General features: G+C 39.6%; 1 protein-coding gene across 6 annotated transcripts in view; it reads right to left on the bottom strand.

Moving 5' to 3' along the window:
• The window catches only part of LOC121232942 (chromodomain-helicase-DNA-binding protein 1), an 84160-nt gene that overhangs the window by 33478 nt on the left and 35557 nt on the right, over positions 1 to 15125 (bottom strand). For 5 of the 6 annotated variants that reach the window (XM_041121449.1, XM_041121452.1, XM_041121451.1 and 2 more), the window contains 11 exons: positions 13902 to 14051; positions 13349 to 13602; positions 6594 to 6819; positions 5557 to 5657; positions 5118 to 5296; positions 4509 to 4636; positions 4202 to 4418; positions 3485 to 3574; positions 2417 to 2607; positions 1172 to 1360; positions 838 to 1000 (listed from right to left, as the gene is read on the bottom strand). In XM_041121449.1, the coding sequence (XP_040977383.1) occupies positions 838 to 1000; positions 1172 to 1360; positions 2417 to 2607; positions 3485 to 3574; positions 4202 to 4418; positions 4509 to 4636; positions 5118 to 5296; positions 5557 to 5657; positions 6594 to 6819; positions 13349 to 13602; positions 13902 to 14051 (1888 nt within the window). The remainder of the gene's footprint in view (positions 1 to 837; positions 1001 to 1171; positions 1361 to 2416; positions 2608 to 3484; positions 3575 to 4201; positions 4419 to 4508; positions 4637 to 5117; positions 5297 to 5556; positions 5658 to 6593; positions 6820 to 13348; positions 13603 to 13901; positions 14052 to 15125) is intronic. The other variant, XM_041121450.1, reaches the window with a different exon arrangement.

Genomic DNA, 15125 nt, shown 5'->3' with positions numbered 1-15125 from the left:
GCAGTGACAGCTTATAATGTCAATCTAGTAGTTTTGGGAAAGTATTTAAATTATGAACTTCAAAGCTTACAGAAAAAAAACCCTGATCTTTAGAAACATTTATGTTGTTATAAACTGCATCAATTATAACAGTCCTTTTATTTGTTGCTGTGGTTCTCAACAGTTTTAGTACAAAGATTAGTTAACCTTTACAAAAAACCCAAACTATAAACCCACAACACGATCACAGATCATCTTTGGTAGTGATGCTATAATTGCTTTCATATATAACAACAAAACAACCAGACTAAGCTTTGGATGTTTATTACTTTTATTTCCTTTCACTTTGGTTGTTTGAAGGCATGCAGAGAACAGTGTTTGATTACAAAAAAGCTTAAAGAGATTCTGCAGATTACTTTCTGCTATCACATGGATTGTTGGTGTACCACTGCCAGTCACATGCATTTGCATTTATATTCAATTTACCTGTTTGTTTAACTGCTTTATTTTAATCTGGGTTTAAAATAGGTCTTAAGTTTATTTAGCCTGAAAATACACAGACTATTTCGAACTATTTCCTTTTTATTTTGATCATAATTCAAGCCAGGGATATTTTATTTAGTATTGATCTCTCTATTATTCAGTTCTAGTTAAGAAACAAACAAAAAGAAATAATCAATTCACTTACCTGTAAAACCCAGGATGCACATTTAATAGAGAACTTGTTCTTTCTTAATATACTTTACTAAGAACTAATAAATTGCCAGAACACTATAAAATTACCATGTGCATATTAGAGATGTAAAAACACTTTAAAAAAAAATTTTAAAAAATTAAAAAAAAAAAAAAAGGTATTACCTGTAAGGCCTCCTGTTTATTATAGAATTCATTATCATCCGGTGGTTTAATGAGGTAGCAATGGTTACAACACTTCTTGAGTTCCATCATGATGTTCAAAAAGCCTGAGGTACTGCCTTTTGAACCTTTACTCAGGGCTTTATAATTCCTGGTTAAAATCCACCTATGATATAGAATGTGCAATGGAAGTAATTTCTAACCATTTGTGGAAATATGAAGGATGTAAGCTCTCAAAATATCAGTTCAAATTGCATTATGAGAACTATTGCACTTCAGTAATTTTCATATAGATATATCATTAAAATAGCAGGAATTAAAAAGTGTCATTACTTACTTGTAATATTGCTTCTGCAACGCACTCATTTCCATCCTCAAAATTTGTTCAACCTTAGCAGGTAAAGACTTTTCTACATCTTTTTTAACTCTTCTGAGTAGAAATGGTTCAAGTTCTTTGTGAAGACTTGCATAACCAAACTCTCTCCCTTTGCCATGCTCCTCTTCGAAATCTTCCCAGGAAGAAAACCTTCAACATAAGAACAAAGGTAAAATAGTGACATACCATGAACACAGACAAACAAAGACCATAAATATACCACATGTGCACACACACATATGGACTTCTTCCCCACTCCCTTCTGTTTTATTTAATAAGTTTCTGAATTTGCATCTCACAAGAAATTCCAAATATTTTGTCTGCAAATAGGAGAATGGAAATTTCCAAACTTTTGCAGAATGAAAATTTAAAACAAACTACTGAATTTTAATTTCTCCAGTGAAAACCCAACATTTTACTTTTCTGCATGGAAACCCAGGCAGACGGTTGCAGAAATTCCATTATATTTCTCAAGAGCAGCACGAAAAAATAGTTGCATAGCTGGAGGAAGTGCAAGAGAATAGACCACTTCACATACCTTTTGCAGCTTGTATGGACTAGCTGAAATGTAGTTATCCTCTGATATGTACTAACAGACTAAGAGAATGGACTTTGTGATCAAATGTCTGGTGCCAGACAACAACCTTAGTGGCTTTGCTTGTAAGGTTCTGAAGAAGTCAATGCAATGCATAGCTCCAAAAGTAATTGGAGCTACAGTGCTTTGCATTTACAAGATATCTAAAAGGAGCACATGCCCTTATTTATCCCAGATATAAACAGAGGTCAGTATAGAATAATGTCAATACAGTAAACCTATTCTATGCAAACCATAAGGGCAAATTGGCTGCCTGACTGAACTACTGGATATCGGGCACTGTAGTACAATCTTGAAGACATCCTCAGCCCCATTCTATTTCCCTAGAGTAAATCCATGTGATTTTCCTTTTAGATTAAGATGAAGCATCTTTTCAGGGTTCTGAGCCATACATCAATCCATCTTTTTTGTGGACTGCTAAAACAGAAAAAGTGACAACTACTACCAAAACAATTTATCAAGAGCAGCATGAAAAATATGTCCATCTATTTTATATTAAATATTTAAACTATTTCACAATGCAATTCTTTATCTCTATTGATTCTCCAATCACTACAATATTCCACCGTAAGAAACTTGACAAAAAAAAAAAAAAAAATCACATTCCTTACTTTTCTGGCATGATGAAGTGCAGCAAAGACCAAAGCTCTTTGAGGGAGTTTTGCAGAGGGGTTCCAGTAATAAGAAGACGATGATTAGACTTAAAGTCTATTAAAGTCTTGTACAGAAGGGAATCATCATTTTTTAAACGATGAGCTTCGTCAACTCCTATAAATACCCAATTCAGACCACCAAGGAATGACTTAAAGAAATTGGGGGGGGTGGGGGGGAGAAGACATTATACAGGTTAATATATTATGCAATTTCTGACATTTTACATGAGGTTATATATACACCATCACTCCTTTTATTTTAATAACAAATGGACACCTATATGTTTTTAGTATTAATTATGGTTTTTATGTTTGCTAGATTTAACAAAAGGCTATGCAGGCATCCCAAGTTTAAAAGGAAAGTATAAACCAAGTTTATACTTGCGAGGGAGGAGGAAGGCAAAAAGCTGATCTATAAATTTTCAATTGAGAAAAAAAAAAAAAATCCACTATTGACTCTCTTCTTTCCAGCATGTACAAACAAATGAAATAGAAAGTCAACAAGCAGAACTTTTTTTATTAAAATTTTCATATGTTGTTAGGATTAACAATAACTCTATGTGCTACCATCATGAAGAGAGTAGTAATAGATATAATATATATATACATAATACTGCACACACAAATACAAAGATAAAACATGGGATTTCAGAGTTGTGAATCACAAGTGTTTGGAGCTAGGGGTTGGTTTGTTTTTTCAGTTCCTGGATGATGGTCTAACAGGAAAGTAGACATTTTCAGATGTGAAGAAATTACTACAGTAATGTGAAGCTCAAGCAAACTGAAGAAAAAGAAGTTTTACCCACTCAATATGGGGGGGGGGAGGAAGGGAGGGGGCAGAAAGCCTCACCACACATACATAAAATCTAAAAGTGCTTAAAGAAAACTTCACTGTCATACTTCCAAGAGTAAAGCTGTCATACTCCCCATCTATTTAATGGCCCAGAACCCAAATATGTGCCAACTCTAAAGGAGTTTTACATTCTACAAATGATTTTATCTCCCTGAAGAAGTAAGTGTGATTACCTTATCCTTCAGCAAAATTTCATAAGTTGTTAGAAGTATATTAAATTTTAATCGCTTGGTCTGTGGATGCATCCATTCATGAGTTCTTATCTACAAGAAGAATCAAGTGAACTATAAGCTAGAGAAAAATGGTCTTATTGATCGGGATGACTTCAGGTACTACAGCAATATAGATGTTAAGTGACATACAAGAATCTGATCATGAAAAAGGAACATAACATGTGAAGCTACTTTTTTTTTTAAGTCATTAAACAGTGGTGGTGGTGAGGTGTTTGTTGTTTTTGTGGATTTTTTTGTGTGTGTGTGGTTTTTGTCTTTTTGTGGGTTGGTGGGGTTTTTTGGGTTTTTTGGGTTTTTTTAACTTTAATGGATAAGGTTACTTATATTCCTCCTTTCAGAAAACAAATTAAGATTATGTCTGTCTGGTTTAAATATTTATTTTATGCACCTAAATAATCACATGACAAAAGACAATTTATTTTCAAATGCAAGGTTGCATTTTTAATCCATTTTATTATTAAGCAGGAATGAAATCTTTCACATGCATTTATGTCAGATCAAAATTTATGCTTTTAATTTGCATTTTAAACACATATAATGTTTCGAATAAGTATTTGCTCATTCCTAATCAAAACATTGGAGATTAGCATAAGACAGGAACATGAAGTGAGTCTTGTTTACCACTAATCTTTTTCAATGATACAAAGAAATACTCACCATATTTCTGCTAGTTATATCTCCTAAGTAAACCACAGCATTCATCTGAGGAGCCCAAGTTTGAATCTCTCTTTGCCAAGATGTCAAGGTAGAAAGTGGCACGACTAGCAAGAAAGGCCCATACAGTTGATGTTCGTGAAACAGGTAGTTCAGAAAAGAAATTGTTTGTATTGTTTTACCCAGACCCATTTCATCTGCAAGAATACAACTATTCCCTCTAAAAAAAAAAAAAATAAATAAATAAATAAATAAATTTATAAATGCTTTCAAATTAAAAACAGCAAGACTAATTTAAGACTATACTTACTTGCACCACGAGTGAGCAAGCCAGTTCAGTCCATTTAACTGATAATCTCTTAACTCTAAACTCTCATGTCCTCCAATATAAGATGGTTGCTTCTTTAGTGCAACAAACCTCGGCCTCTGTTTTAGAATCTGTCAAAAGCAAATTGAGCATCAGTCCTACTACTAAGTGAAGTTACCAAAATATCTTCTTATAGAAACAAAGTAGCAGTAGGAATCTGTTTGGTCACCAAGTCTAGTCTTTATTCATCACAGACAACTAGGCCATATAACAATATCAACCCATTTGCAAGCTAAAATTAGTTTGACTGCTGATCTAAATTCCACAACAGAAGTGACATGAACTCATTCACAAAGGTTACTTTTAAAACAAATTAAAGTACTAAACAATCTATCTTTGAATGGCAATAAAATAAGTAGGGAACAAATATCTACAAAAGGCTATTCTTAATAGTGATACTTGTTACATATATAAATACAGCTATCATTATTACTGTTCTGGACAACATTCAAAAAATATTTTATAATATGCATCTTATTTTTGGATGCGTAAAATACGTCAACTTTTTTTTTTAATCTCAACTGTATAAATCCATTGAAATTACACACTCACCTTGCAGTCCTTAAACGGAGTGGTCTTGGATTGATTTCTGCTAAAATACTCATCAATACACGCCTGAAATTTTTTGGCAATGAGAGCACCGTCTTCCCAGCTACATTCTGAGTAAGGCAGACCCTGCCATTTGCAATAGTAATCTGGATAACCAGCTGCTGATTTCTGATTTGAATGAGCTGCAGAAATGCATCAGAGATACCAGATCAATATTCTCCTTCTGTATTTTAAGAAAGCACTCATTTTAGGTGATAAGACAACATGAACTAGTTTCACAGCAAAGACAGTATGACAACTTTTCTCTTCATCAGAGGTTTTGTTTTGCCTTAAGTTGTTCGGGATATTAATAACCTAAATTTATTAACTATAAATTCAACATGCAAGCAATAAATTTGTAATATTCTCAACACTGTTTTCCATCTGGAAGTTTGTCACGTACCAATTATCCTTTCCACTATTTGGTACTGTTTATGTAGATCATCTGTAAGTTCCTGCTGGCAGTTATAATATTCCACATCTTCTGGAGAAGCATTTTTCAGCCTGAAATGGGAATTTATTTGCAGCACTTATTACATTGTGTAGTTCTAAAACTAAGAAAATCTGGCAATTTTAAAGCTCTGAATGTAAGCACCATAGGAATGCTGCTTAGAGAGCTTCTTTGAAGAAGCTACAACTCTGAAATTCCTGCTATAAAAGTGTTGCATCTGGCCTAGGTACCTCATCACTGATGACTGAGTTTATCAAGAGACATTACTATCAGCTACAGCTTGTACTAGTCACGCAGATCATTTACAATATCTGTTCTCAACACTGAGTAGTGTACTTCACATGGTATTTTCACGAAACAGCACTGATGGCTCAGTATAATAATCTATCTTATGAGTAGGAGTCACTAAAAATCCCACCACTATTTATAGATTATATTAAACATACTAATAAAATGGAATACCAAAACATAGACCTAAAATGTAAAGATTTTTTTCACTTCTTGGTTCTGAGGCTTTAACAGAAGTTTGAGCCAAGAAAACTAAATGCTGTAATGTTTTGAGTGCTTTAGCCATTTCTGATTTTTTTTTTTAGTCTCTGCAGCAATTCCTGAAGAACTCTGATCAAAATACAATCAATCAGTGACAAAACTAGTAAAAGGTAAGATCTAAAACAAAAACAGAAAACCCACCGCCCATCTTGTTAAAACTTCATTTATAACAGACACATTAAAATTTAGGTGCAGAAGCTGCTTCCTTAAAGGCCTGATTTTACAAGATGTGTGAGTATTCTCACTTGCTCAAGTAAAGTTGATCTAACAGGATCATAAGGTGTTAGGGAAGCTTCAACTTTAAAGCTTTTGTCTTCCTGTTGTATAGGCACTTGAAACTATGCCTTCACAAAGAGGCAATAGAACTCACAGAAACACAATAAAACATCTATACTGTTACAAAAAATATGCAATGTGGAAGTAGTTATAAAAATACTCACCAGCGTTTTGTTTCCTGATCCTTTTTCTTATAGTTGTCTAGTTTCTTCATTCCTTTAACATTTTGTTGCTTCAGTGTTTCCTCAGTTTCCCAAGTATTGTGGATGTGTGACCAGCCTTTCCATTTAATAAGATACTGTATTTCTCCTAGCTCCTTTGACTTTTCAAACCCAGTATTTGGGTCACCATCTGCCTCAACTGCATAGATGGTGGTTGCAGCACCAGTGGCTGATAAAGAAACCACACCATAAGGCTTGATTAAGAATGCACTGCCATAAATTAACCAGTAAAAAAACATACTGCAGAAAGCAATTTGTGATGCTCTTATATGAGCGTGTAACTTGACTAATTATATCCTCAACTCTTATGTCGCTCCTCTTACTTGAAGAATTATGATGTAGCTATATTAACACACGCACAGGTATACCAACGAGATTCAAAAAAGCAACCAAAAAACTCTGCATCTAACCTATAGTATCTCATCTCATGAGAATTTTCTTAGCATTCCTAGGTTTTTTAGTGATCCCCAGAGAATGCTCCACTAACACTGCTTGCTGTCATCTTTGCTACATCCTTCTCATCTCTGAGAATATAACAGATATTTGACATTGTGCTTAATCAGCCTTGAGACTTGAATAGCCTACTATTCAATTATTACTATGGATGCTATAAATCCAATTCACAGAATCGAAGAATGGTTGAGGTTGGATGGGACCTCTGGAGGTCATCTGATCCAACCTCCATGCTCAAACAAGGTCACCTAGAGCCAGTTGCCCGAGACCACGTCCAGATAGCTTTTGAATATCTCCAAGGAGGGAGACTCCACCACCTCTCTGGACAACATGTTCCAGGGCTCAGTCATCCTCAGGGTCAAAAAAAGTCTTTCCTGATGTTCAGATGGAACCTTCTGTGTTTCAGCTTGTGCCCATTGCCTCTCGTCCTGTCACTGGACAGCAATGGAAAGAGCCTAGCTCCGTCCTCTTTGTACTTTCCCTTCAGGTATTTATATACATTAATGAGATCCCCCTCTGAGCCTTCTCTTCTCCGTCCCAGCTCTCAGCTTTTCCTCATAGGAGAGATGCTCCAGTCCCTTCATCATCTTCATGGCCTTTCGTTGGACTCTCTCCAGTAGTGCCATCAGTTTCTTGTACTGGGAAGCCCAATATTGGATGCAATACTCCAGATGCGGCCTCACCAGTGCTGAGCAGAGGGGAATGATCACCTCCCTCAACCTTGCTAGCAATTCTTTGCCTAATGCAGCCCAGGATACTGTTAGCCTTCTTTGCAGTAAGGGCACATTGCTGGCTCATATTCAACTTGGTGTCCACCAGGACCTCCAGGGCCTCTTCTGCAAAGGTGCTTTCCAGCTGGGCAGCCCCCCAGCATGTACTGCATGGGGTTGTTCTCCCCAGGGGCAGGACTTGGCACTTCCCCTTGACATTCCTGTCAGCCCATTTCTCCAGCCTGTCGAGGTCCCTCTGGATGGCAGCACCACTCTCTGGCCTACCAGCCACTCCTCCCAATTTGGTGTCACCTGCAAACATGCTGAGGGTATACTCTGCCCCATCATCCAGATCATTAATGAAGATGTTGAACAGGACTGGACCCAGTATTGACCCCTGGGATACCCTGCTGTTTTACTGGCCTCCAGCTAGACTTCATGCCACTGATCACCACCCTCTGGGCCTGGCTGTTCAGACAGTTTTCAGTCCACCTCACTGTCTGCTCATCCATTCTGTATATCAACAGCTTGTCTATGAGGACCTTATGGGAGACAGTGTCAAAGGCCTTCCTTAAGTCCAGTTACACTATATCCACTACTCTCCCCTCGTCTACAAAGCCAGTCACAGAAGGTTATCAAGTTGATCAAGCATGACTTCCCCTTGCTAAATCCATGATGACTACTCCTGATGACCTTCTTGTCCTTTATTTGCCTGGAAATGGTTTCCAGGCTTAGCTGCTCCATCACCTTCCCAGGGATCGAGGTGAGGCTGACCAGCCTGTAGTTCCCTGGGTCCTCCTTCTTGCAGATCTGAGTGACATGCAAACTGGTAACAACAGACGAGGAGAAGGCTGAGGTACTCAACTTTTCTGCCTCAGCCTTCACTGGCAGTCTCTCTTCCCACACCTCTCAAGTGGATGGTCCTCAAGGCAGGGACTGGGGGAGAAAAGTCCCTCCCATCATAGGAGAAGATCAGGTTCGAGAGCACCTGAGGAACCTGAACATACATAAGTCTATGGGACCTGACGAGATGCATCCAAGAGACCTGAGGGAACTGGCTGATGTAGTTGCCAAGCCACTCTCCATGATATTTGAAAAGTCATGGCAGTCAGGTGAAGTCCCTGGTGACCAGAGAAAGGGAAACATTGCACCTATTTTTAAAAAGGGTAGAAAGGAGGACCCTGGGAACTACTGACCTGTCAGCCTCACCTCTGTGCCTGGAAAGATCATGGAACAGATCCTTCTAGAAGCTATACTAAGGCACATGGAGGACAGGGAAGGGATTTGAGACAGCCAGCATGGCTTCACCAAGGGCAAGTCCTGCCTAACCAACCTAGTGGCCTTCTATGATGGAGTGACTACATCAGTGGACAAGGGAAGAACTACAGATGTCATTTACCTGGACTTCTGTAAGGCCTTTGACATGGTCCCCCACAACATCCTTCTCTCTAAATTGGAGAGATATGGATTTGATGGATGGACCGTTCAGTAGATAAGGGATTGGCTGGATGGTTGCATCCAGAGAGTAGTGGTCAATGGCTCAATGTCCAAGTGGAAACCTGTCCTGGTTTCAGCTGGGATAGAGTTAATTTTCTTTCTAGTAGCTGGTACAGTGCTGTGTTTTGAGTTAGGGATGAGAAGAATGTTGAAAACACTGATGTTTTCAGTTGTTGCTAAGTAATGTTTAGGCTAAAGTCAAGGATTTTCCAGCTTCTCATGCCCAGCCAGCGAGAAAGCTGGAGGGGCACAAGAAGTTGGGAGGGGACACAGCCAGGGCAGCTGACCCAAAGTGGCCAACGGGGTATTCCATACCATGTGACGTCACATCTAGTATATAAACTGGGGGGAGTGGGGGCGGGGGGATTGCCGCTCAGGAAACTAACTGGGCGTCAATCAGCAGGTGGTGAGCAATTGCACTGTGCATCATTTGTATATTCCAATCCTTTTATTATTACTGCTGTCATTTTATTAGTGTTATCATTATCACTATTAGTTTCTTCTTTTCTGTTCTATTAAACCATTCTTATCTCAACCCACGAGTTTTACTTCTTTTCCCGATTTTCTCCCCCATCCCACTGGGTGGGGGGAAGTGAGTGAGCGGCTGCGTGGTGCTTAGTTGCTGGCTGGGGTTAAACCATGACAAAACCAGTAACAAGTGGTGTCCCTCAGGGATCCGTACTGGGACTGATACTATTTAATATCTTCATCAACGACATAGACAGTGGGATCGAGTGCACCCTCAGCAAGTTTGCAGATGACACCAAGCTGAGTGGTGCAGTTGACATGCCTGAGGGACAGGATGCTATCCAGAGGGACCTGGACAAGCTCGAGAAGTGGGCCCATGTGAACCTCACGAAGTTCAACAAGGCCAAGTGCAAGGTCCTGCCTCTGGGTCAGGGCAACCCCAGGTGTCAATACAGGCTAAGGGATGAAGGGATTGAGAGCAGCCCTGTGGAGAAGGACTTGGGGGTACTGGTGGATGAAAAACTGGACATGAGCCAGCAATGTGTGCTCACAGCCCAGAAAGCCAACCGTATCCTGGGCTGCATAAAAAGAAGCATGGCCAGCAGGTCGAGGGAAGTAATTCTGCCCCTCTACTCTGCTCTGGTGACATCGCACCTGGAGTCCTGCATCCAGCTGTGGAGTCCTCAGTACAAGAAAGACATGGACCAGTTGGAGTGGGTCCAGAGGAGGGCCACAAAAGTGATTAGAGGGATGGAACACCTCTCCTATGAAGAAAGGCTGAGAGAGTTGGGGTTGTTCAGCTTGGAGAAGAGAAGGCTCCAGGAAGACATTATTGCAGCCTTTCAATACGTAAAGGGGGGTTATAAGAAAGATGGGGACAGACTTGTTTCCCACATCTTGTCCTGTCCAGGCTGTCACGGTCTGTTTGGATCTCTCAAATTTACAGGACAACGTACACTGTGATTTAAACTTTTGTGCTGGTTTTGGCTGGGATAGAGTTAATTTTCTTCACAGTAGCTAGCATGGGGCTATGTTTTGGATTTGTGCTGAAAACAGTGTTGATAATGCTGAGATGTTTTCATTACTGCTGAGCAGTGCTTATACAGAGTCAAGGCCTTTTCTGCTTCTCACCCCACCCCACCAGCAAGTAGGCTGGGGGTGCACAAGAATTTGGGAGGGGACACAGCTGGGACAGCTGACCCCAACTGACCAAAGGGATATTCCAGACCATATGACGTCATGTTCAGCATATAAAGCTGGGGGAAGAAGAAGGAAGTGGGGGACATTCGGAGTGATGGCATTTTTGTCTTCCCAAGTAACCATTACACGTGATGGAGCCCCGCTTTCCTGGAGATGGCTGAACGCCTGCCTGCTGATGGGAAGTAGTGAATGAATTCCTTATTTTGCTTTTCTTGCATGTGCAGCTTTTGCTTTACCTATTAAACTGTCTTTATCTCAACCCATGAGTTTTCTCACTTTTACCCTTCTGATTCTCTCCCCCATCCCATTGTGGGGGGAGTGAGCGAGTGGCTGCATGGTGCTTAGTTGCCGGCTGGGGTTAAACCATGACATAAGGCCTGTTGTGATAGGACAAGGGGTAATGATTTTAAACTAAAAGAAGGTAGATTTAGACTAGATATAAGGAAGAAATTTTTTACAGTGAGGATGGTGAAACACTGGAACAGGTTGCCCAGAGAGGTGGCAGATGCCCCATCCCTGGAAACATTCAAGGTCAGGTTGGACAGGGCTTTGAGCAACCTGATCTAGTTGAAGATGTCCCTGATCATTGCAGGGGGGGTTGGACTAGATGACCTTTAAAGGTCCCTTCCAACCCAAACCATTCAGGCACTTTTCCCAGTTGCCATGATCAATCAAAGATTATCGAGAGTGGCCTCGCAATGACACCTGCCAGTTCCCTCAGCACTTGTGCGTGCATCCCATCAGGGCCCATGGACCTATGCATGTCCAGCTTGCCTAAATATTCCCTGACCTGATCCTCTTCCACCAAGGGTACATCTTCCTTGCTCCAGACTTTCCCCCAGTCTCTGGGGCCAGGGATTCCTGAAGGCCAGTCTTGCTAGTAAAGACTGAGGTGAAGAAGGCATTCAGTACTTCAGCCTTTTTCATGTCCTGCGTTACCAGGACCCTGCTCCATTCAGCAGCATGCCCACATTTTCCTTTGTCTTCCTTTTGTCACCTATATACTTATAGAGGCCCTTCTTGTTGCCTTTGACAGTCCTCGGCAGATTCAATTCCAAGTGGGTTTTGGCTTTCCTAACTGCATCTCTGCATTCTTGGAGAGTGTCTCTGTATTCCTCCCAGGTTACCAGTCCCTGCTTCCACCTTCTGTATACCTCCTTTTTGTTTTTGAGTTTTGCCAGGAGCTCCTTGTTTATCCATGCAGGCCTACTGGCATTTTTGCCTGACTTCCTGCTTGTTGGGATGGGCTGCTCTTGAACTATTTCTTCCTAAACTCATTTTACTATTTCCCCCCCAACCCTTTGGAATCTTACGTGGGGCAATTTTTAATTGAATACAGTCAGTATTACAGCTGAAGCACACTAGCAGCAGGAAACAGGCACATTTCTCTGAGGAGAGCCAAATAAGGAAGTGGACCCAACCAGATGCAGGGGACAGATATAGCAACAGAGCATGGCAATAGCAAAGGACAGCACAAGCAATAACAACATCTGGGCATGCAGAATATAAGAAGCCTAGTCCAAAAGGCTTTTAACACAGCAGTGACACTGTGCATTGGAGTAAGGGGCTAGAGTAAGAATACAATGGAATTTAGGACAGTATGGGAAAAGAAAGTTGAGAGGAAAGAGAGTGCAAGCTCTGAGATAGGTCAGAACCTCTAGAGATCAGGTATAACTAATGGAGAAAGGCAGTTCTGAAGTATGAGTAGGCCCAAGTTTTCTATAATCAGAACCCTAATTTGCAGGCTAAAAAAAAATCCCCAAACCCCCAGAAACCCCACATAAGCAGGACACTGCATCCCATCAGATGCTGGAAATATGACACCCCTACCATCATTCATAAAATTACTTTTAGAAGTGCACATGCAAGCATACCACTGAAATTTTAGATTCCACCATCCATTGCATTGTATTGGGACTATTTGTACAGGAATAACTGAAGTCACTATCGCAATGGTTCAGCCTTCCCAACATCATCCTTCAGCATTCAGGCTACTGGTTAGCTGTCCTATCCAGTCTACTTTTTCTCCACCCCCCTGTATACAGTTTATACCTATCAGGTATCAATAAACTGTACAAATAGTGATGTACAAATACTGACATAACAGTATGGTATGCATTTATGCAATATGGAGCTATATTCCACTTCATTTTTTCTTTTTGCATTAATTAGTTACTGAAGTTCTTCTATGTTTTACTTTATAAGACTTACAAAAGAAACATGAGTATGAAAAACAAAATAAGATTACTTTCTGGTATTTTTAAACTTATTCTTTACAAACATCACTGGTCACCTACAGCTGAGAATAACTGCTGTTTACATTGCACCGCAATGCATCTTAAGCATCTTAAGAATGCTGATAAAAAATACCTCCTTTTCGGCCAATTCGACTATCCATAAACTTCTCTATAGTTTCAAATTCATCTTCTTCAGGCTGCGGGACATCTTCTCCACAAACTTCCAACAAGTCATCAGAATCTGTCTTGGTTTCTTCAGTTTCTTTGTAACTAACATTGACTGTTGCCTGGCGACGAGATCCTCTCTTGTCATAGTCATCATCATCTGATGAATCAAGCTGCCTCTTTTTCTGTCCTGCAATCTTTTTGCTGCTTTTTGGCTCAATTCTTGAAGAAAATAAGATACAACACAACAGTGGGGTTTCAACACAGACAGCTACAAGCCTTCTGTATTTGTTTCTGAATACATATATTTCATGACTGCTCAGTTACACCACTTTAAGTTGGAGCAGGCAGGAAAGAGGTATTCAACAGAAACCACTGGTGTGATAACATCTTTTGTAGCTTAAAAAAAGTCTTCAAGTTCTGTAATAAATATTAATGTTTTCATTTGCCTGTATAGTAGTACAATACTTGATTACGAAATAGAAATAGTACCAGAGTATCTAAAATGCAAGACTTCTTACCTGCTTGGAGGTTTCTGGCTTTTGACCTTGTTTTTTGGCTCATAGTCAGATTCACTATCTTCACAACTGCTTTTCTCTCTATCTTCCTCCGATTCAGAATCAGAACCAGTTCCTGATACTGACCCTGACACAGACATTTGCCAGTCTTCACTGTACATATTGAGAGACAAAACAGTAACTCACATTAGTTTTTTGGGAGGTTTTTTGTTTGTTTTGTTTTTAAATCAGGTATTCACCACAGGTTTGCTACTTCAATTTCAACATTCTTCACAGAAATAAAAATGTTATAATAGTTATTTCAGCTAGAAGGACAGACACTTATCATCAATGGATAACAGGTAAAAATACCCAATGGCTTCAAAGGGAGTTGAATTAAGTTTTCTGTTATCAAGAGGTTGATATAAAAAACAAATCAAACAAAAAATCTGGATTTCTGTATAAATTACAGCTTTAATAGTTGAGTTAATTTGACATCAATAAACCCAAAGTCCTTAACAAGACTTTAGCTGGAAGGATACATATTTACTGGAACTTACCTATGCTCAAGTCATAAAACCCCATAACATTATATTTTGCAAAATCCCAAATTCTTCAACAGCTATGTTCCCTGTGCCTCATGTGAATAATTAGGAACTTCAGCACGGGAACCAAAAATAATGCAGAATCAGATTTGAGAAACACACAGAAAGACTTGAACCATGGCAATCTGAGAGGCATTGGCTCCCAAAAGCCCTCACTGAGCTTCTAAATCAGTGCTTCACACCCATGCAAGATACTATGAGTAAGCCACTTGTGACTCCCAGTGGCAGTATCTCTGTGCTCCTGCTTAGCTGAGATCTTTTACTTTGCAACAGGAAAGATGTACCCATTGATCGACAGTATCTTACCTCAGGCTCTGTTTGTACAGACTCTGTACAAAGAAATTTAATCTTAATAGCTTGGGGGGGGGGGAGGGAAGTAAAGTCTGGCATGCATTCTTGAAAGGTTGCTAAATCTTTATACTACCATCTATTATCAGGTTTAGGGGTCTTTGACCAGGATGCTCAAACAGTACTAATGGCCTTCAAAGGTGGAATATTACTCAAAGACCTTTTCATTAAATTTCAGATCAGGAAGCCTAAGAATCAGTGCTTTCACACTTCTTTCACTTAAATATACATTGGTCCCAGAAGTTACATTTTTATTGTGGTCAATACATCTGTGTGTCTTGGAAATACTATAGAA

Source organism: Aquila chrysaetos (assembly GCF_900496995.4).
Source record: "Aquila chrysaetos chrysaetos chromosome W unlocalized genomic scaffold, bAquChr1.4 W_unloc_2, whole genome shotgun sequence".
NCBI lineage: Eukaryota > Metazoa > Chordata > Aves > Accipitriformes > Accipitridae > Aquila > Aquila chrysaetos.
This window is presented reverse-complemented; position numbering and strand designations above follow the sequence as displayed.